Source organism: Aythya marila, assembly GCF_965140915.1.
Source record: "Aythya marila genome assembly, chromosome: 8".
Taxonomy (NCBI): Eukaryota; Metazoa; Chordata; class Aves; order Anseriformes; family Anatidae; genus Aythya; species Aythya marila.
Genome location: NC_139049.1, coordinates 9,328,059 through 9,350,805, shown reverse-complemented (window position 1 = coordinate 9,350,805; position 22,747 = coordinate 9,328,059). Strand labels below are relative to the sequence as shown.

The following is a 22,747-nucleotide window of genomic DNA, read 5'->3' as shown; positions in this document are numbered from 1 at the left end:
ATTACCAACAAACACCTTTTTTCCGCTGCTCTGCCTTTGCAGCCCAGCCACATAAAGCAGAGAGCCAACCAAAGCTCAAAAACAACGTGGGTTTTATGGACATGCTCCTTGGATACGGTATCACGAGATGGTTCAGACTGTAAAACCTGATCTGTCTCTAGACCAGATTCTCCATGAAACAGAATTTGGATGAGTAGAAGGAAATTTCTCTAAGGCTTTCTCTAAATGCTGGATCTACATGACACTGGGGTTCAAAATCCATTTGCTAACGCAGCTGTGCTCTGCTTTCTCATTCTAGTAAGTTCAAAGGACAGCAAAGCATTCAAACACTGTGTGGTGAGATCTCCATCCTTGGAGGTCTGTAGAGCCCTCCAGACATGCTCCAGCCACCCTCACCCAGTGCTGGTGACAGCCTTCCTGCACCCAGGAGGGCACGACCACAGGGATCTTCTAACCAGCCAGGATGTTTCAAATTTGGAAGAGTCTCTCATTATTATGCTTCTACATCACCCTTTCCCTGTTTTACTAACCTGCAGCCCACTCATGAAAAGTAGTGGAGAAACACTGACAGCACTGAGGTAGGGATGGCTGCTGAAGTCCACTCTGGGATTGAACACTCAGCGGACAAAACAATTCCCTTGGAGAGCAGGAAATGCATTTGTTATACAGCAGATGTGCCCACACATAGAGCTAGTCAGGAAAGCAAGTGAACTTTAAAACCCTAACCAGAAACAACCGTCCAGTAGCATCAAAACCTTAATGTTTTTTAAATGAAGGCAATTAATTTGATCACGTTGTGTTCCATCCTAAATCATGCGGAACAAAATCCACCCCTGGTTTGAGATTACTGTCTTTTTGTGTTCTGCAGCAACAGCAACACTTTTTCTAATATGCTTTTTCTAAAAACAGTTCTTTAGCCCAAATACTGACTGTCAGCAGATGCATTCTTGAGCAGAACACCTAGCATGGGATTTATCTCGGGACACGTGTTTCTGTCTTTAAAAAGAATATGTATGTCCTTCGCAGCCAGGCACTGGATTCAAATACAGTACTGGACTCAGATATGGTTGGAGGGGATAAAATTACACTTGGCCAACAGCAACTTAAATCTCACAGTCACTGGTGGTGTATATGGGAGGAGAAAAAAAACAGAAAGCAGTGAATAGCACAGAAACAGGAATAGCTTTCAAGGCCAATAACAGGAGAGAATAAAGTAATAGTGTGAATTAAATTCTAGGTCAAAAGTCATTGGTCAAAATGATTCTAGGTCAAAAAAAAAACAAACACAAATAAATGCTAGGTCAAAATCATCATTAAATAGATGCAATTAAAGTTGCCTAAAAAGCATCCCAGTTCTACAAGTTACTTTCTGCCCTGTTGAAGGTTCCACCTAACAGTGAAACCCAGATCTCACTAGCACAGAGTGCTCTCCTCCATTCCCCCTGTTGGCCTGTCCAACAGCAGCCTCCTCTGATTTCCCTACAGCAAACAGTTTCCTCCTCCTTCCACATGCTGCCAAAGCTGAACAGAAGCGTGCCTTTAAACAATCCCCATCAACGCAGGTGCCGTTGTCAAACCCACAAAAACAAGGCAACCTCGGAGACAGAGGAGGAAACGCAAGCAGACAACAAGGAAACAAACGCTCTTCCCAGCCAGCAGCGAGGCTGCATTTTTCCTTGAATCCCCTCGATTTACCCGGAGCTCCGCAATGACTTCAGCTCAGACTTGGGTGGGTCTCTGTACGTCTTGGCAGCAGGGACAGGCGAAGTTCCTGCGCCGCCGATGGCTGGACGGTGGTCTGGCACACACGGGCCGGGGCTGGTGCTCCCAGTCCAAGTTGCCTTTTGTTTTTCTTAAAATGTCGGATCAGAGACAGCAAGGTTTTAATATCAAGATGCAGTGGGCCAAATCCAGAGTTGATGGCAGCGTTTTAAACCGTGCAATGTGTATTGCATTACAACTGCTTGTAGGAAAGATGTTTCTCATTCTGCAGATCCCAGTACATCTCTATAGCTGATGATTCATCAACTATTCATAGTTTCTTTTAATTAAAGAGATACTCGGTATAATAATGTTAAAGAAGCTGTCACCTCTGTTACTAATAATCTTAGTTAAATAAAGATTGTGAAGATGAAGTTTCTTTTCATTTTGTTGCCTGTTGGTTAGCTCAAGCCAGCCTGATGAGCTCCCTCCTCTTCAAGTTTGTAGCTGCATTTCACTTTTAAATCCCAATTCTGAGTCCAGTTGTTGCCAAATGCCTGCTCTGTTTGAATTTCTAGTATTGCTGAAGAAGTAGTAAATTGGCTCTAGAAACAGGCTTCATTTTATAAGAGGAAAAATGTTTATAAACATTTCTTAACATTTTTTCCCCCAAAACAAAAACCTGAAACCAAAAACAAGAACAAAACCTGATGGAAAATAGACCTTAAAGGCGTAAATAAGTTACGTAATTCAGTCACGCTTGGTGGCCAAAAGGATCTAGATGCCTGATGTGGGGGATTCCTCCTGGCAATTGTCAAACTCCTCTGAGAGTCCCCTCATCTCTGCAAGCAGCAGGGAAGCAGCATCCTGATGGCACAATGAAATGGCTCAAGGAAGGACACATGAGCATGCAAAACCAAGGAGATAACAGTACCAGAAACTTGCTGGTGGTGACAGACTGCTTAATAATCTCGCTGGTATCACTGAAAGCAGCTCATCTCGCTCGGGAAGAGAAGAGATCCTTTTTTGAATTCACACAAGCCATCAAAATTTAGAGCACGACAAGAGATGCAAAGCACCACGCACTTTTCACGGCCAAAACAGCTGTTAGGAAAAGAGTTTTTTCTCATGACAATAGATAACTCGGATCCTGTGTGAAGCCTGACTAATAAAAGGATAAACGGGGGTTGATCGCAGGGTTGTAAACTGGTGCAGGAACATCACACTCATCCATCTCGTGACTGTGCGTGTGCCTGTCTGTCTGCTGCAGAAACTGCCTGAGTGAGGCCACGAGCACCAGATTAAAGAGAGCGAAAGGTCGGCGTTTGGAAGAGAAATACGCAGAGAGATGCTGTCCTGCACACTGCTCAAAAGACATATCGAGCTATAGCGAGCTGGGCCCGACAGTCCCAGTGGTACGGCTCTTCCTGGAGAGCAATGTGTTTTCTTCTATCAGTACTTGCCAACTCCTAACCACATTTAAAACAGCATGGCTCAAGCAAATAGAAGCCTTTCATCTCCCCACTTAGGGGGAGATTAATTTTTTCCAGCTTTAGCTGCCTGACAGAGTCGTCTAGGCTCCCTTCAAAATCCACAGAAGGGAGGCATCTCCTGAAGGAAATTCAGTCCACGTAACGGTAGGTGTTGGGGAGAGCTGGGAGAGACCAGGAGCGGCTTTTCTGTCACCATTTAATGCAGGAGGAGTTTGCACGGTGCTTGAGGATCCGTGGTGCCTGGGAGGGCACAGAGCAGTACAAGCAGTCTGAAACAATTTAAGAGAAACGCTCAGGCAAACCAAACTAAATCTGGGGAGTGTGGACAGGGAAGTTTTGTCACTTTCTGTTCAGCACTGCCCAGTCCGTAGGTGGAACACCACCTAAAGTTGTGGGTCCCCCTCTCTCAGTTCAGGTGAAGATGCGTGTGGGGAAACCGGAGAAGGGCCAGAAGCTGTCAGGATCATCAAGGCCTGGGGCGTGTGGAAGATGAAGAGCATGAAGGAAGCTGGGCTGGTTCAGTCTGGCGGGGAGGAGGCCTGGGGCCTACCTAGGAGCAACCTACAGCTACCTGAAGGGAGCTGCAGAGACAACGGAGCCACACACAGCTCTGTGGTGCTGAACGACCCAGCGAGGTGCCGCAGCCATGCGCTGTGCTTTGGGATGTTCAGACCCTCCCTCAGCAACAAGTCAGCACAGGGGCAAGGGGTCTCCAGCCACAGAGGGTCCCAGGTCTCACCTGGACCACCCCACATGGCCTGACCTACGACTGACAGCACTCCCGCTTCGGTCTGGGCACCTCCAGAGGTCCCTCTGGCAAACCCTCCTGTGATTTTGGGAACATGCACTTGTCAGTGAGTGAAAAACTGACTGGCAATACTGCTCACGGCTGCTAGTGGATTTTTTTTTTTTCAAAATCCTTCTTTATTAAGGGTTATTTAGAAACTCCACTGTACAGGGAGGTGGTGCCAGCGACGTCAAACAAATAAAAGGCTGCATTTCTCTGCCTTGATCTGCACACAGCTCACTCAACGTGTGCTACTAATATCTAGAACCATGGTAAATGCTTTTGCCTTTAAGTATTCTAATTATGTACATTTTCTTTGCGAAAGTAGAAGCCTCAAGCTAATTTTATTTTTTTTTCTGCCAATATCCTGCAAAATATGATGCAACCGTATCAGAGAACCGCAGGAGATGTGTTTCCATAACTATGGGTTTTAAAAATGAGACATCCCATTCATAACATTTCACTGAGTAGTTGGAGATTCCAGCTTTTCTAACTGTTTCAAAACACAGGAAAGTTTTAAGTCAAAAAAAGGCTCTACTGGAATTCTGGTCACAGAATAAAGATGTGAGGAATGATACCCAAAAGTTTTTAGACAAGTAGGTACATCGGTGTACTCTTAGGCAATGAGACTACGAATGCTATTGCAAAATAACTGACCTGACTGTGTGGATAACATGAATTGCATATGTACATCTAAAGCTATAGTTATTCTGCAGTGTTTTAACATCTGAACCATGCTCCTGTATGAATCCTCCTTTTTGTTTTTTCTACTGTAGTAGTTTTAATTCTACAGAAAAATACTGAACATCGATCTCACCACGATTTCTGCAAAGTATCAGAGAAGTACGGAGCACCTTGACAGGAATTAAATCCCAATCCTCTCCTCAAATGCAGCTGGAGGCCCATTCAGCTTGCCATGAACTCATTTAATATGCATTGGCTCTATTCTACCTCCCTAACTCACCAATGAAGTGAAAAGTTAATTCAAGATATACCATCTATTCTACTTTTTCCTTACCCAGACCACCAGCTGCAGAAGAAAACACCAAGAGCTTGGAGAACAGGATATGTTTTAGACGTGACTAACATCACCTGATGTACATCCCAGCAGGTCACTGAAATTCCGGGTAATTCTGGAGCTTCTGAGGGTTCTGAGAAGTTTTTGGCTGAGTTTCATGACAGTTCCCACACAACTTCTACCTGCTATGAAGATTTCATGTGTAACTCATCAGGCCCTCAGTGCGAAGGGAGGGAGAAAACAGTAAAAGCCTCATGCTACTTTGTTCTGGTGGATGTGCCCTCTTTCATTTACCTTCCTGCCTACCCTTTGAACCTCTCCTGCCTCTACAGAGCCACCCCTGACCTGCACAAAGACTGTGTGAACTCAAGGCAGTCCCTGAGCTTCAGAACATTTCCCTCTATCCCTACGATCACGCAGAAATGTGTTTATAAGCAGATGTAAAGTGCACACAGTGCTGGAAAAACTGCACATGCCATTACTGGGAGGGAAACACAGTCGAGGAACACAGTAACTTATCGTTCAACGGGTCAAATTCAGTACTGTAATTTCATGCAAGACAAAGTACCTGTAGCAAGGCTTCACCAGGGTATTTTCCAAACAGAAAAATGCTACAAGCAGATAAAGGTAATTTATAACAGAATCAGACAAAATGTGCCACAGCCAAGGTTCAGGGCTCTGGGTTTCTTTTCCTTCTTTTAATCCATATCTGTCTTAGGGCTATATTTCCTATGAAAATTAAGTTACAGGAATCGACTTTGATAAACAAATAGGTAAGTTCTTAAATCAACTACTCAGACTTGGAGAGACTTGTAAGTTGCAAGGGCTGTGAGCTTTGAGCCACCTGAAGAGGTCCTGAGTCTGCAGGAGGACAATGGACAGCAATGGTTACACCTGCCAGGAGCCAGGTGTAACCACTTTAACCCACGTTATTTTTATACACTTTTCTCTATGTTGGCTCTTCAGAAACTGAGCTCGAGAAGCTAGGAAACTTCTTGCCTACACTGGATGTGGCACCTTGGTTGTCTGCCGGGGAGTTACAGCTCGCAGCTGGTAAGCAAATACCAAACAGATGGTTTAGCAAAAGCAAAGAGAAACCCACAGTGTATTTCCCTGACGTCAAGGAGATACCCTTCTGGAGACGCAGGCCTTAGACTGCCTGAAACAGCAAAATGGGTCCTTTCCAACCCATTGTCAGCCATCAGTGCCCAGCGATTAGTTACTGAGCTCTTGATCCCGGTCAGAAAGTTCAGGTTCGAGCACTCGGGACTGTTCTTAGGAAGCAGAGCTAGGTACGGATTCCCTGGGAAGTTTAAACAAGGGCCTCCCAGATGCTAACAAGTGACTCAGCCCAGGAAACTCCGCTGGCCAAGGCTTCGTGGAAGGAGCCATCAGTGGGGAACAGCTTGGGAATGTCCATTTCTGCAGTCTCGTAGGAGAGCATTGCTTAATACACACACGCCTGGCTGGACTTGAATCAGGAGAAGACGGACTGTGTATCTCCCCGTATCACAGGGAGCTCTTAATTGTGTACAATTTGATTTTTTCCCTCATATAAGGTACCGCTCTTTGAGATAACTGACAATTCGGACCTCACTTTGCATAGTCATGAAACCACGGAACAACAACCTGTCAAGCACTGCCACGCTTAGTGGGGCTTTGCTAAACGAACTGCCAGAGCAGTCATTTAACACACCAGCCATTTCTACCTAGGACTCTCGTGGTGCACACACCCTGAGTCAGTTGTTCACGTGCCCCTCCTGCACAGCTCTCCTCTTGCTGAGAAGTATTTTGTAGTGCCAGAATTATTCACTGATCTGCTTGCCATCAGAACACAAAGAGAATTTCCTGAGCAGTGGTTTCCAGCATGAAAAGATTTCTCATCTTAGCCCAAGATATTCCCAGTTCTGAGTCACTGATCCAAACCCAGAGTTTTCATCAACTGTGCTGGCAGAAGTGCAGTTTTCCAACGAGATGGCGAGGAGCAAGCCACGCCAGGCATCAAGCACATGTTCTCGTTCTCATACCCCTTTCTCCACGTTAACCGTCAGGAGCAAAAGTTCACCCTGCTGGGAGCTGTGATGGAAGTTTAATTTAAAAGAATTACCTGGATGAGAAGCTGCAGGTAGAGCACACATATTCAGGACTCTCTAAAGAACCTCTAGTCATTGTGGATATGATTTTGGAACAGAACTGTCCTGATACTTGAGTAAAACAGAGCAAATAAAAAAGACTGTGGCCATGGAAATGAAACTGCTGCCTTCCAGGACTCACAGAAAGGAGATCTAGATGCCAAAGAGACTACTAGTTCTTACCTCTTTATGAGAACTAAGTGAATTTCTGCAGTCGTTGTCTTTCTATCACAGCAGATAAGCTACAAGCAACCAAGAGTCTCAGAAGCAGAAAAGTTTTATGTTTTGGTCACAGTTTCAAAGACAGTTACAAGTTTTAAAACAGTGTAAAGATAAAAACGTACAGTTCATTTTGTCATGTGTCTTGTCCTAGGAGTGTAACTGATTTAAAAATAAAACCTGGAAGTCAAGTGTTCTGTTTGGTCCAGTGGGAGGTGGCGATAAGCTGTACACACTCATAATAACACCTGGGCTCTTGATTCAGAAAATAAGCTTTGTGTGCTGTCCAGCTAAAAATCTGGCAACAGGACTGATTCGAACTGGAAGCAAATAACTCCACCTGACAAGAATTAACTCTAAACGTGTTTTTAAGACTTTAAATAATGCTCTCAAATGCAATACTGTAATCACGATTAACATTTGTTAAAAGGTAGGATTTCTGCTGTGGACACAAACTCTGCGCTTAGGGAAGCCAAACATATCTGAATTCTGCACATCTTGATTTTATAGAGATTCTACCAAGGGCTGTCAGACAAAAACAGAAAACTATCAGAAAAAAAATCAGTACTCCGAAGCTGTGAAAGCACCAAGTCCAACTAAGACAATAAGCTTGGATATTGCAAGGTGCTCTCTGTATATACCATCACTGAAGGTACGTGAAAGATCATTAAGGTCGATTTTTCACCCAGGAGCTTGTTCCTACTGAACACTAAGTCAATGCCTTACTGGGTGCTGCAGCTCTGGAGTCGAAGGTACCATTTAGTGGAGGACTTGTTAGTGTTGGGTCAGAGGTTGGACTCGATGATCTTGAGGTCTCTTCCAACCTAGACAATTCTGTGATTTCTGTCTTCAGGCAGTTAGGGCTCTGTCAGCATCAATTCCATAATTAAATACTGCTATGGATCATAAGCAAGAGCCCATCATTCACTTCTGGGAACTGCTCAGAATACTCTGAGCCAAATTTGCCTCAATGAATGCAAATCCATCACTAAAGAAAAAAGCATTACTATCTGGCACTATTAAGATATTACTAAATTTGGGCTTTTTCCTGAAAAAGGAGGACTGCTTCAGAGCTGCATTTCAGCTGCCAGCTCTCCTGCATGCACACTGCTTGTTCGTGGATACACTCATGTTCCTGCACGCCCTGCTGCTGGCAAGTGCCCGTTCCCTGCTCTTAATAAGAGACACTGCTGTCACTTCCTGCACCAAGACAATTCCCACTTTATAATCACATCTTCCTCCCACACTTCCCAGTTATCCTTCTCTATCCGATGTCCGCACCAATTTCAGAAGCAGTGGGTCTTTTACAGAGGCTTTCCAAACCCAACAATCTTCCTCTATTTCTTGCCCACAGCTCCCTGCCTGTCAGGCATGCAGCACATTTTAAATAAATGTATGCTATTACTGGTCACATCTGTCTGCAACCAGTTTAGGTTTTGGAGACATTTTTTGCAGTATGTTCTATTTTCACTGTAATTATCTCCAGTGTATGTTGTCCTTCCAAACGCTAGTTTAAAAATAACAAAGTATTAGTTAGGCCTGGGACATATGAGGCTGCAAGCAGTTCAGTGACGGCATTAATATGATTCATGAAGTTCCAGCAACCATACAGAAAGACGACAAGCGGATCAAGACGATGCACACAAAAGTCAAGAGTGTCTTTTGGTCCATGCCAGACATATTTGAGTGACTTGCTGTCTGTGCTCATACATCTGTCCCCAACACCACGTTTATTCTCAGTTTTATGCGGAGGACAGCGAGGTTCGACGGGACCCCAAGGAGATAAAAAGCAGAGTGATGGAGAGCTTGCTTCCTCAGCGCCTTGGAGAGCCAGCAACAGAGCAGACATCTCCAAATGAAACAAAACCCCACTTGATGCGACAAGGCATTACCTCTCTCCGCAGGAACGCTTTTTGCATTCTTGTCCTGGTCCTCCTGACCACTGTTTGCAGCCGGCTGAGCCAAACAGCTGCTGCCCCGAAGAGGCTACGGAGCAGCTGGTACTTGCTGGCTGCTCCCCTTTGGCTTGCACTCACTCCACCCGAGGTGCCTCGTTGCCTGGCTCCTTCTCTTCCTTCGTCTCAGCCTGCTCTCCTGGATGCCAGCCCTCTAAAGCCCAGCCCAGCTCTCCTTTCTTCACCCTTGGTACCACGAGACAGGAATAAAACTTCCAGGCATTGCACTGAGAAATGAAGGAAACTTCAGAAGCTTTGCTGGAAATATTATAAGGCACTGAGAGAGACGTTTTCTAAGGAATTGCTGGCCCTTATCTAGAAGCATAAACCCCCCTACTTTGAACTTCCTGTTACTGAAACTTGGAGTTGTTTTCTTAAGCACTTATTTTGCTAATCCCAGGACTCAACTAGGGCCATTTGCGCTGTGTAAACCAACACACATTTTCAGACTTGATTTTAGATTATTCAATTTCTTTCTGGAGATTTTTAGACTAAGCAAGAACAGCCTTAAGACGCTATCACAAGCACCATTTCCTAGATGAGCATCTAGACAACTTCCTTCTCCACCTCTCAGTCCCTCTGACAGTCAGCTCTCCCCTTCTCCCTGCCTACCAGAAATATTTCGCACCAGGGGGTGACAGCTGAAGAAAGGCCAAAAAGCAAGCTTATTTCACATTTTCAGAGGGATACGTGGGCTTTGGGAGAAGAATGTTCACGAAGAGAATCCACAGCTCAGCTAGAAAAGAGGGAAGCAAAGTGTGCAGCAGGGCAGGATTCATTTTCACTAGTGACACTCAGATGGAAACAGGTTTTCATAAAAGATTTTCAGATCTGAAAGTCAATTGCAGCCATAATTTGACAGAGGTCAGCTTGCTAAGCTCCAGGGCACGATGAGGTACAATCACACACACTGCCTGCTTTCTCAGATATTTTTTTTTCCCCAAAGAGACAAGACCTGGCTTCACAAAGAAGACAGGCTAAGGGGTGACCTCTGCTTTGAAAACGACAAGCAGCTTATTATGGATACCATGCCCTTAGCCTTGGCTCTTTCAGCACATATTATTCTCAGTGTCTCCATACTGTATAGGACGAGATCTTAAATTCCTAGGTCAAAGACATTTTTTCTCTCAACAGCAAAGGTCAGGTTCCCCAGGAAAAAGGGGAATTTGTAAAAATCTTTTGAAAAGCTGCATTTTAACTTGCAGCAGTTGCAAATCCACAAGACTCAAACTTACAAATTAGATACTTTGTCTTTAGGAGTAGCAGTACTCTGTGGGTCTCGTTTTATCTGAGTCAAATTAAATGCAAGTCTGTCCTTTATCTGAATGTGAGACCAAGTGATACATCCTTATCCACAGAAATACACAAGGAGAAGAAAACTACATGGTCAATAAAAACACCACCCTTTGCCAAATGTAACAAAATAGGAGAAAAGCTTATGTTTGGACTGAATTGATGGCTATGAAATATCATACGAAGCCAACTTATCACGAGGCAGTTTTGCCTGCAGGACGCATACGGCATCAAGCCTGCAATGAATTGCAACTGAATAAATGCCAACTATTGCCAAAACCGTGTAGCACAGCAAACTACTGCCACACAACCGTTTCAGCAAGGCAACGCCTTTAGCAGCAGTGCTTTGGTCCTTCCCAGCAGCTTACCTGATGACAGAACAGAAATTAGGGCTAACTGGGATGAGGAACGAGGTCAGATGACATCTCAAACAACCGTCCGGGTTATGCTCTTACTGTGCACACCGTTCTGCCACTGCGAGACCCCGGGGACGTCGCAGCTACTGTCTGAGCTTTGGTCGCCTTTCTGCAAAGCAGGCACGGCGCAGAACTTCTATTTCGAGATCACGTTGCACCACACACATCTCTGCCCCAGTGGAAACCTATGGTCTCCTCTCAAAAAACAAAACAACTTTTTTTTTCAACATGTTGTAATCCTTTGCTGCCTGAAAGCAATAGATCATCCCCAACACAATTAACACATCACAAGCTTATTACCCACAAAAGCAAAACACGAATCAGATATTTTTATTCCTAGCACACTGAGTGTTCACACAAAGATACTGACAAAGAAAGAACAAAAGCTGTGATTTAAATTTGGTGTAATTACTTCAGTGAAAACTTGTTGCAGAACTTGAGAAATCCTTCAATGTTTGTTCCAGATGTTGGTTTTTAGGACCAGAAATTCACATCCTCAAGTAAAATATTTATCTGAAGCTCTGTGGTTTATGTGTCACGGCACTGAAACACACTGGCAAAGAGAACTTCTGGTTTTGGTGAAGTTGGTAATGGCTTTGCCAATGATTTCCATAGGGCCAGCGTTGCCCTTGCTCTAACACATAATAACCAGAATCAAATTATAATATGCATTTTTTACTGCAACATGCTGTAAGACATTGTATGTGCACTGTTTAAATGTAGTTGGCAACCTTTGATAGCAGGAGACATCTGTGCTTTGAAATAAATAGAGAAAGGGAATGTTAGTGGCCTTCCTTAATGTAAGTAATTACAGTTACCCTAAAAAATGTCCTTGTCCTTAATAAGCCTACACAGATGCCAGCAAAGCGTCTCTGATGAGGGACAGTGAAATCCACTGCTTACCCATGGGAGGCCGAGGGGATTCTGACCCTAACCACACGAGCAGCGTGGGGATGTGAGGCAGCATTTGCAGGTCAAAGTAAATTGGAAGGGATGTTTTCTTCAGCTATTTACTCAACTGCCTTTCAAATTGTTAGCTATGCCTGTTTTTAAAAACAGCTAAGATTGGCCAGAAAACACACGATTGTCTTCAGAAAAGTTCTGCTCCTATCTGCTGCTCTCTTTTCCTACCTTCTGTGCCCTACCAGCAACGTTCACCCTCTCAGAGCACGATACCAGCCAAACTTCCCACCACTTCCACAGCAATCTTCGTGCAGTTGGCTGTAGCTCACTTGGAACCAGCAGCAGCAGCAAACATCCTATGTATATAAGTTACCAAAGCAACTCTAGAAACAATCTCAAGGCCTGAATACTCCGTGGCCAAATAGATGTGAGCTCTGAGAAAGACCAGCCTCTGTGCCAGGCAGTGCCAGGCCTGCAGGGGAAGTGCCGTGGCAGCCAGGTGCTCCCTCACGTTACGGCAACTACTCTGAATTTCACGGCCATGCTCCGCTGGGATTTTAGAACAGCTCGAGCAGGTTTGGTGTCACAGGTGTCAAAGGGCAGAAATCAAAGGTGTTGGCAGAGCAACAGACTCTGAATTCTGCCTCTGAGACCTGGGAGAAACGGGAGGAAGGGTCAGCACCAACTGCAGGCTCCAACACGGTTCAGTGAGGTGACAAACCTCACCGGCCTCCGCTCCATCTGGGGACAGCGAGGGAAAGCTACTTAAAACATGACAAATCAGGGCCATGGTTCCTCACCCCAATCGCTGTCTTTTCCACCACGCAGTGCTTTCAGACATTTCTACAGACCACTGTACCAGAATGAGGCCTCCATGCCCATGCCGTTCTCCTCTGGCTAGAGCTAGCAGCAGAGCTCAGTTTGTGGCACTCTTTTTCAAACCTTCATGGCAACTTGCTTTCAGTACTCACTGCACGGACCTCTCAGCTCTAAACAGACTCTCCAAATCCACCCCAAACAGCACAACTTAGACCCATGCTGCAAACAAATGGCTTCTGAGCGCTGGAGTGTCTGGGGACAGCAGAGGGCCGCAGGTGTGCATGTCTATTTTGGTACATTTCCACGTGTCATGTTCTGCAATGCTAAAGGAAAGCTGAACAAGGGCTTCCTAAAAGGTAAGTAATGTGAAAAAAAAAAGATGAAATTAATGAGTTAATATCTGAAGAAATAAATGGTGACAAGCCTTGGCTAAGGGATGTTAGCTGCTGAGGCCTGGCAGAGCTGGGAGACAGCACTGGCTTCATTCAAAGGCTTCGTTGTTTGCTGTCAGCTACATATTTCTTGTTAAAAAATGACATTCGAGTCCCCTGGCAATTGCAGAAAAACAATTTTTGTAGTCTCTCAGAGTGAAAGTCCTGCCTCATATATGGGCTTAGTGGATCCAAGGACTACTTTATTCTCCTCTGTCCTCTTCAACAAAAAAAGAAAAAGAGAAAAAGAAGAAAAGAAAACAAAAGAAAACTCCAACAGTGATAGGCACACACGCAAGCCTTCCAATGCAAGGAAAGAAAACAAAATTGATGAGACCATGAGAAATTCAGTCGTTGCGGTACCACTGCTAACATCCTATTTATTTTTGGAGTGTCTGCATAGCACAGGGCCAGATAGGAGAATAAAACCCATCATCTCCAGGCACTGCCTTCTACCTTGGGCAAGCGAGCAAGCAACACGAGTGACTCTTAATGCTAAGGAGGAAATCGGTCCCCTCTCTCGGCTCCCAGTCACCAGTGGGAAGGAACTGTGGTCCTGAGAAAAAGTCAGCGGGGCTGCGAAGGAGAAAGGGCCCGATGGCACCCCTCAGGCTGTGCAGGACTCCCTTCTCCTGTCTCACAGAAAAATCCAATTCCCACTGAAAAGTGCCTGAGGGCAGAACTTGTCACTTCATCAGGTTTGCCCTGTTAAAATAACCAATGAGGTGGTGCATGGAACTGCCTTCGATTTGAGGACGTTTCATTCATAAAACAGAAATACCCACAGCTTTGCTGCCATATAAACTTCAGAGCTGCTTTTTTAAAAGTCCCCAAACCTCTCCTTGTAATAGAGCAGAGCCAAGCAATAGGAATTCGGTGGCACAAGACTCACTCTGATTTCCAAGGACAGCTCTGCGAGTCCAAATGAAAGCTGCCAACTTCTGGGTCATTAATCCAACAGGACACACAACATGAACAGAACCTGTGCACCAGTGCTTGCATTCAGGTGGACTGCAGCAAGGACAGAAAGTGAAGAAGTACACAAACACTACCCTGCTTTTTGCTCTGAGTTTCCAGAAAAAAAGCTTTTATGATCAATTCTCCACCCCCTTCTACTCATCCTCAGGGTACGCAGAGCCTGGTGCTGGCTATGTTTGTGTTGTTAGCTGAAAGAACAGCAGAACGTGCCAAATAGTTAATAACAAAATTCCAGTCTTGTGACACAAGCCAGTAATCCCAATACTGGAAACTAATCTCATATTTCTCTTGAACCCTTACAGAATCCTCATCCTACCAAAAGTACTATTTTTGTTTTGCCTGAATCTCCTCTAAATACATATATTTCACACGTTAAGGAAGTTACTGCAGACCAGACCAAACGGGGATGTGTTACCCAAACTTACATATGTACATACATTGATTTACGTGGGGCAGAGAGACACGAGAGTCCTGAGGCAGGAAACAATAGTAACTGGATACAGTGGTTTTCTTTTAAGGAATCTTTTAAGGAAATAGTATGACAAACATATCTAGACAAACAGTAACACGACTCTGTCTGGTAATCACTGTTATCGCTGTCTGGAATCCTAATTCTGATCTCTGAGGTCTGTGTCCTCTCCTTGAAGGTGTGGGGAGATGTCCTCCTCAGCTGGAGCAACTGAGGACATCTCCACTCTCAGCTCTGAAACTCGACCCTCTAAAGCAGGGTGCAAATCACCTTTGCTGAGACTTCACACGGGCACAAGATTTGGCAGTGCCCAAGCTCTCAGCCTTGCAAAAGCACACACACATGCATGCCACCCGATCCGTGCCCACTGCAAAACAGCAAGGCAGGAGGCCTAGCGAGCTATGAGCCCAGGTTCAGGCCTGGGCCAAAAATGCAGGAGAGAAGTCTCAGGACCCATCAAGACCTTGCAAGACAAAGGAAACAAACTCTCCCACCCACAAATTGCTGTTTTAACCACTGTCGGCCTTGATGACTTCCCCTGCCAGATCCCAAGCAGCTTCTTGCTCCTGTAGCTATCCTTGCTTCAACGCCACTCTGGCCATCACACATCTGTAATTCCAGTTTTAAAACAACTTTTTCTCACCAACTGTGCTGCAAATGTGAGGCTATGCCAGACAACGCTGGAGCACAAGCTGATGCTGTATTCCAGCACGGACAGAAAAGAGATCATCCGTCTCAACTTACAAGTCACAAACCAGCAGAAAAGCCCTGTACAGCCACAATACGGGACACAGAAAACCTCAAATGAGACTATTTTAGGGGAAGATAAAAATAATGTTATGTTGAGCTAGCAGAATTAATTTGTGCCCAGGGTACATTTCTTCCTGTACCCTGAAGCACAAAAGGTTTTTACACCTATTAAACAAATATCTAGTTAACCACTCTGATTATTGGCCTGCTATCATGAGTAAGTGTTTAACTACAAGTCAGGTCCAGTGGGTATTGCATCAACCCAGAACTTTATGCCCTGTTCTCAAAGCAGGCACAGGCTTGTCAGAAGGCCAGTTCTCCTTACACAACTCTGAACACTCCCTTCATTCCCACCAAGCATCTGACCATAAAACTGCTGTGGTAAAGAGCTTGACAGAGCAACACAATCACTTATTTTTTAAAAAATTGGTGCCTCTCGGTTTCATTGAACACTTTCACCAATCCTGATCACTTTAAAAAAAAGAATTGGTTTGGACCATTTGTTGTTTTACACATGTCAAGCCAGGGCTGGGAGGAGAGTGGCTGAGAGGAAGAAATTAGCAAAGCAGATTTGCCAATCTGCCCTGATATGATGAGGTGCACACGCAAAGCTGAATGCCTTTAAGCACAGCTCTGTGCCACATACACCCTGAAAGAGCTTTTAACACATTTACAACACTCACAGAATGGTTCTGTCTCTTTAGAGCTTACTGTGCTTGGCCCTGCACAGATTCCCTCTCCAAACTGTCATTGTGTTCCTTAATCCCTTCCTTGCCTGCACAATCTGTAACAGAAACATCGCACATCTGGAAAAATGAGCAGGGTGGCAGCCCAGGAAGAGCAATGAAACTCCACTCTCCAATTCTTGCAGAGTAGCAGGGATCATATGCTGGCTTTGGAGGATTTTATGACTGTTTCCAGAAAAAAAAGTTATTCAATCAGAAGGCATAGTGCTCATACCTCATCTATGCTGAGATTAAACAACTCGACAACCTCATGTTTTAACTATACCAGTCAATAACTTTTCAGCAACAGTGTCTAACAAACAGTCCCAGTTACCTGATGAAATTGCATCAGTGTTTTACTTATTTACAGTGTTTTACCTCTCTGTGCAGTTTTTACTACACAAAGAGGAAGACCCCTTCTTTGCAGACTGCCTCTCACCTCCAGATACTCCCTCAATCCTGCTTCTCTGTGCTTCTCATACAATTTCATGCTGTCTTGCCTGTGCACTGCAACATTTCCTGAAAAGTTCTCTTTCCATTCCTAACCACGATAGGCATATTTTGAAAAGACCATGATCTGGCCATTTTACTGTGAAGTTCATGCTGAGGCATCACTCACGAAGAAACGAATTTAGCTTCAACCTTGACGACATCATCTTTTGTATCACAAGGAAAGAGGTACGGTGTTAGAAACAGTCTTACAGATTGATATAAACTTACTCTGCGAAATGACACCACGTAGAATGTGTCTTCCCTTCTGCGAATAGCTTCAAGGAAGTCTTGATAGCTCCTTGGAGAGGCATAATACACTTGCAGCTCGTTCCCTGAGTTCCTGCTGAAATAAAGAAGGGGGGAAGGTAATTATTTTAGACACAAGAAACTTAACTTCAGTGAGACAGTGGCTATAAACACCTGCTTTTCAAAAGAACAGCAGATCTTTATGCACTGAGAGCAGCACAAGGAACATTAAACATAGGTGAAGACAGTGAGAACTACTGCGTACTTTTTGAAAGTTCAAAGTGCTTTAAAAGTCTTGCCCCAGGAAATTGTTTCAGGCTTAATTTTGACCATGCTTTGGAGGCTAGCAAAAAGCCACATACTAGCTCAACAACAACAATAAAAAGTTTCAAATCAATCTAAAACGTCTGGAAATTTGCGATGACTTCTGAAAACAGATCATAGCAGATTTTAAAACCAAATGTTATTCTGAAATGAAAAATCAAAACATTTAATCAGTTTTTGATTTATTTACTTGTAAGTGGCAACTTCGTCTTCTCTCTCACCTGCCTTCTTTTTATGCCTTTGGTCAATTCACAGATTTGCTCTTGATTTTCTATTTAGACAGTGGAGCAAAAATAAGATATTCGTAACGTTCATATAATTCATACTTTTTCACAATTCTCATCTTACTGATATCAGACATGAGGAAAAGACACCGTCTGAAATACTCTAAGCAGACACACTGGCAAGTCAGGCAATCGTGGTACTTATCCACTGTTTATCTTGGAAAGGTGAGAAATTCCCAGCAGATATTGCTATCATCCCATTCCCACTCAAAAATAACATATTTAATCAAATGGGAAAGCTGTACTTAGACAAACCATTAGCTGGATCTTCAACCAGTTATTTGAATTCTTCCCCACGTTAATAGCATGCTATCTGTTTGCAGTATTTGTGGCACCATCACTGATGAGCCTGCTCCTCCCAAACTGTCTTGTGCTGACCCAGATTTTAAAATACGGTGGCTCATTTAGATTATTTTGGTATGTTTCTATAATATACATAACTACGCAAAGAAAACAAGGCTCAAATATATCATCAAGTGATTTTCTTGAGCAGCAGTAATAGCAGGCCACCATTATCTCCTCTCCTACTGCTAATCTTGCCTTGCTGCAATCAGAGGACTGCAGCTGCCAAGCCAGGCTCCCCTTTAATGAAATGGGGGGTGAAAGTCCTGGGGGATTAAGAGTAGGCAGTGCTGTTCCATATATCCTCATTAGCAGCCCTATGCAAGTGAGGGATCAGATCATGTCCTTCACGCACAGGAAACAAAGATCCAAGCTAATCTGAACTCGATTACTCATTCACAAAAACACATAGGCCCACTAGAACACCCCTGAGATTCGGCATTGAAGTTGCACTGTGATAAAAGGCATCACACCCACGTATTGCTTTGTAAAAACACATCCTGAAAACTGAAATAGGTCCCACAGTTCCGTTTGCTCGCCCACGCTACAGAAGATCCAGCTCGACCTGGAAAACAGCCTTTTATAACTCTAAATCCAGCCACAGGAGAAAGTTGTTCCAAAGCACTTGGAAACCACTGGGCCTTCCCTGAGCTCTGCTGGTTCCATGGAACAGGTCCATCGCCAGCTCCAAACTCCCAGTAACACCAGTAATTACCGGTACTACACCATGTTGACCTCTGTGCAGTTAAGAGCACTCACTATGGACTGCTCCGTGAAGGAAAGAAAGAGATTGAAGATCCAAAACCAGCTACAAAGATACCAAATTTTTTTAGCAATACCTTACCATATTACAAGAAAGCATCATATTAAATATGTATCCAAAAGGTGGTGCTGAATCTGTCCACTTATTATGATATAAATAAGTCTTCATGGTTTTCAGAGTTATAAGGGCTCTCTGTTATGCATCACCAAGCACAAGCATGGTGCAAGACTGTTGTTCGAGGGGTGAGGCTGTGGACACAGTGCTTTATTCACCAAGAACCATGATTTTAATAGTGCAAAATTCAGAAATAGGAAAAAAGCTGGAGAGTCCTTTAGCACTTGATCTCCAGAGCCCCAAATACACATTTGCAGAAAGCCTCATCAAAATAACCCCTGATGAAAGCTAAAAGGACTGAAGTGGGTTGGGGGTGTTTAATGATTTTTAAAGTCATCTTCATTTTGATCTTGCTCTGCTTTGACTTCACTGCAACACTTTACATCACTGCTGATATCATCAGCACCACAAAGATGAATCCAAACCCTATTAATGTCCTCTTATTCATGGATTCACCCAAGATCCACAGGTCAACAATAAGGCTATTTCAGAAGGAAACAGTCACTCAAATTCCAGGCGCAAGACCAATACTAAAAAGAAGTCTTGACAGCATGCTCCGAATAACGGCACTTGCATCATTAACAAACGCTTTGTGACTGTCTGCATGCACTTATGTTAAGTATCAGAAAGCTTACAAGTAGCTTAGTTTTTGACTTAGACATTTGCAGACAAACTCCTAGCTCATTAATAGTTTTCCAAAGGCAGTGCCTCATGGACAGCATCAATGACAAACTTAGATAAACAGCATCTTTCCTGTCTTCCCAGTGATGAAGCACATGGGCTGCAGGAAGGAGCTGAGGTCCTGGCAGAGCAGCCAAATGCAAGTCAGCAACACATCTGGGCAGCAACTGCATGACCGTCAGCACCTGGAGCACAGGATGTGCAAGGAGAGACAGGAGGCAGAGGGAGCAGGGTTTGTTCAGCCTGGAGAAGAGAAGGTTGAAGGGGCTCCGACTGCAATCCTCAGCTTCCTACCGGGGGCTTACAAGGAGATAGAGGCAGTCAGTCTCTTCTGACAGATGCACAGTGAAAGGGTAAGAGGCAGCAGCCACAAATTACTACAGGAAAAATTCCAGCTGGCTACAAGGGAATAACATTTCACAACGGCAGTGGTGTAGCCCTGGGACAAGTGCCGAGAGAGCTGGTGGCATCTCTCCTTCAGGAGATACTCAAAACTCTGCTGGACATCACCCTGAGCCACTTGAAATTAAACCTTCTTCAAGTAGGAGGTTGGACTGGACATCTCCAGAGATGCCTCACAACTTTAATTATTCTGCAATTCTGTGATTTCATGGAGCATCTAATAGCTGATGTCTCAGGGAGAAACTGGAAGCCTGTTCTATGTTCTTAGCAGTTCCAGGACGGTCCCAGCAAGCAGCTGCCCTGACTCACTCACTGGTCCTGTTCATTTAAACATCATTTGTCCAGAAAAAAAAACCTCACTTCTTTCTGAGCATAGTAAATTATTCCATGCGGAGCTGCATGTCACAGATTGTTTTTAATAATCTCAATACTTTTTTTTTTTTTTTTTTTAGGAGTAATGCAGGCATGTATATAAACTACCTTATGCCATGAGAATAAGCTTGTCGGTCATCCTGCATCTGCCTGTAGAACTAAGAAAGCTCTTTTTTTTTTTTGCCAGCCTTGTTTCCAGAACACTTGCCTACAGATCACTGTTTTCTCCCAGACTATCCTGCTTTCAAAGCTGCTGCAATACAAACAGAAGGTCCACAGCTGTCTTACTTTCAATAGCAACATTTCAGGTATGTTCCTTCAATAAAAAGTCCACTTTGTACTCCATTTTCCTTATCCTTCCTTGCCACTTCGAAACAGAGATCCTTTTAAACACTGTCACAGAGAATTCAGGAGAGAGAATTTTTATTTTCCTTAAGCTTTTCTCTCCAGCTTTTCCTATCCTCCAGGAAGATGGACAGGACAGGTACGCAGGAGAGGGCAGTCCCCAGACAATCCCCCTTTTATTTCCCCTTAAAGATTCAAATCTGTTAATTTGTTTAGGGAGGGACCCTGCTGAGTGAAGTAATGATTTTCTTCAGACTTCTTGGTAGGAAGACCCCAGAAAAGAGCTGTGATATAAGGGTTCCTCTACGTGTAGGTTGAAACATTAGAAGCAGCTAGGGATGGAAATTAGGCCAATAAATGTAGCTAGCCCCTCACTTAAGAAACCTGACAAGGTGGAAATAAGCATTTTTCACCAGCCGTTGGTGAGAAATGACGTTAGTAAGTAAAGAGCAAAAATAAAGCAATTATTTTGCCTTACCTGAGGCTGGTGTCTGTATAAGGCATGGCCATTAGCTGGGAATCTACTTTCTTACTGAGGGAGCTCTGAAAAAGAGGTAAAAAAAAAAAAAAAAAAAAAGATAAATGTAAAACAATAAACATCCTCTTGGTTTTGCACTACAAAAAACATGAAGCACAGATGTAGCAGAGTGAATATTTACGGAGGTACAGGGGTTAATTAGTGCCCTTGGACAATGAATGCACATTTTTTCACTGGTGACAAGTGACTAACTGAAATGGTAACCAGCAATCAAGCTGGAATCAAAGAAAGAAGCAAGTGTTTTAATACAGCCAAATTTAAAGTCACACGCTCAGACACAAATAAGAGATGCAGGTACCATACACAGTAGTTGCATACATTCTTTTAGGTCATATTCACTTCATCTCTCTGCCAAAATGTACTACCCACAGCACACCTCTTGTGTTTGAGACACGAGAAACAACTGAACTTGCCTTACCTTTGATATCTCACTGATGTCTTTTGGACATCGGTGAGAAGTTTAATATTCAACAATTTTTCTCTAGAAGCGTGTTGTGTTGCCCACAGTGTGAAGTTCCATTCCTTTTAAGGCTGTTACTATCTCTTAAACAAATGAAAGATTTCAAAAATTCATGCTCTTAATTACATCCTTGCTATCGATAAGCCATGTAGATGAAAGGCATTTTTAAAAAGGGGAAATATGAACAGAAATCTCATAATTCTGTACTCTTACCAAAAACGTATCCTTTTAGCAAGAAATATTTCAACAATCAGCTGTGCCTCTTACCAGTCAGCCTGATCAATGTGCAGTAGGTTGTGTTTCTCCATCAACCGTTTAACCTTACACAACCTTACAGAGAAGTCATATAAAAGGTTTAATTTTAGAGATCAACTAATATGTTTTGAGGACTGCTAAAAAATAATTTGAGACCAAGAATGAAAAATTGTATTCCCAACAAGAACTCTGGACACACAATTATCAACCAAAAACAGCAATTTAAAATGGCAAGCGTTTGGTAACCCTAATTACAGGCACTCTTGCTACTCTGGTATATAATAACAAGCATAGACAAGTAACATTGAATATTTTTGTGGTATGTTTATTTTTATGTTTATGTTATGTTTTATATTATCCTGTCACGATACTGACTCACCAGTATAAACCTGCCTACCTGTGTAACCCGTGCTTTCTGCTGTTTGCTATTTGACAGCCTTCTAGACCTTGTTCTTTCCACTTCATGTCTATGAACCCACCCTCGAAGTTCATGGTTTAGCCTAAAAACAAACAACAAACACAACACAGCATGAACAGATGTTTCAAAGAACAGTGGCAAAATTTTTAGTTATAGAAAACACTTCAAACACGCTGCGGTTTAGTACTCTTTTGCTTTACCGTATCTTATTTTTAACACCAGAGCAGCAAATTTAATTGAAAGATTAAATTTTAAGGGAATTCATACGTAATAGAACAGAATAGAGTTGTTCAGTTGGAACAAACCCACAAAGATCATCGAGTCAAACTGGCTAAATATCCATAAAGTATATGAATTATGGATGTTTTAACATAAAGCAGATACAGAATTTTCTTTTGCCCAATGAACAGTAATTCTTAAATTACTAGAAGGGCTACTGAAATTTAAAAGAAAAAGATCATCAGTTCAAGACTAAGTATTAGCTAAGAAAGCTAAAATACTGCAAATAAATTTGAGAGAAAGAATGGGCAAAGCAGAATGGAGCTAATTTTGGTGATACACTTGTATCTTTGGAAAAAAAAAACAGAGCTAAGTTTTTCCCAATAATGAATAAAGCAGATCT

At 43.4% G+C, this 22,747-nt stretch overlaps 1 protein-coding gene across 2 annotated transcripts in view; it reads right to left on the bottom strand.

Moving 5' to 3' along the window:
- ATF6 (activating transcription factor 6) overlaps positions 1-22,747 on the bottom strand; it is a 72,744-nt gene that overhangs the window by 25,369 nt on the left and 24,628 nt on the right. Inside the window, exons 12-14 of one of the 2 annotated variants that reach the window (XM_082765910.1) lie at positions 22,105-22,207; positions 20,933-20,997; positions 16,810-16,924 (exon numbers count right to left, since the gene is read on the bottom strand). In XM_082765910.1, the coding sequence (XP_082622036.1) occupies positions 16,810-16,924; positions 20,933-20,997; positions 22,105-22,207 (283 nt within the window). The remainder of the gene's footprint in view (positions 1-16,809; positions 16,925-20,932; positions 20,998-22,104; positions 22,208-22,747) is intronic. The other variant, XM_082765911.1, reaches the window with a different exon arrangement.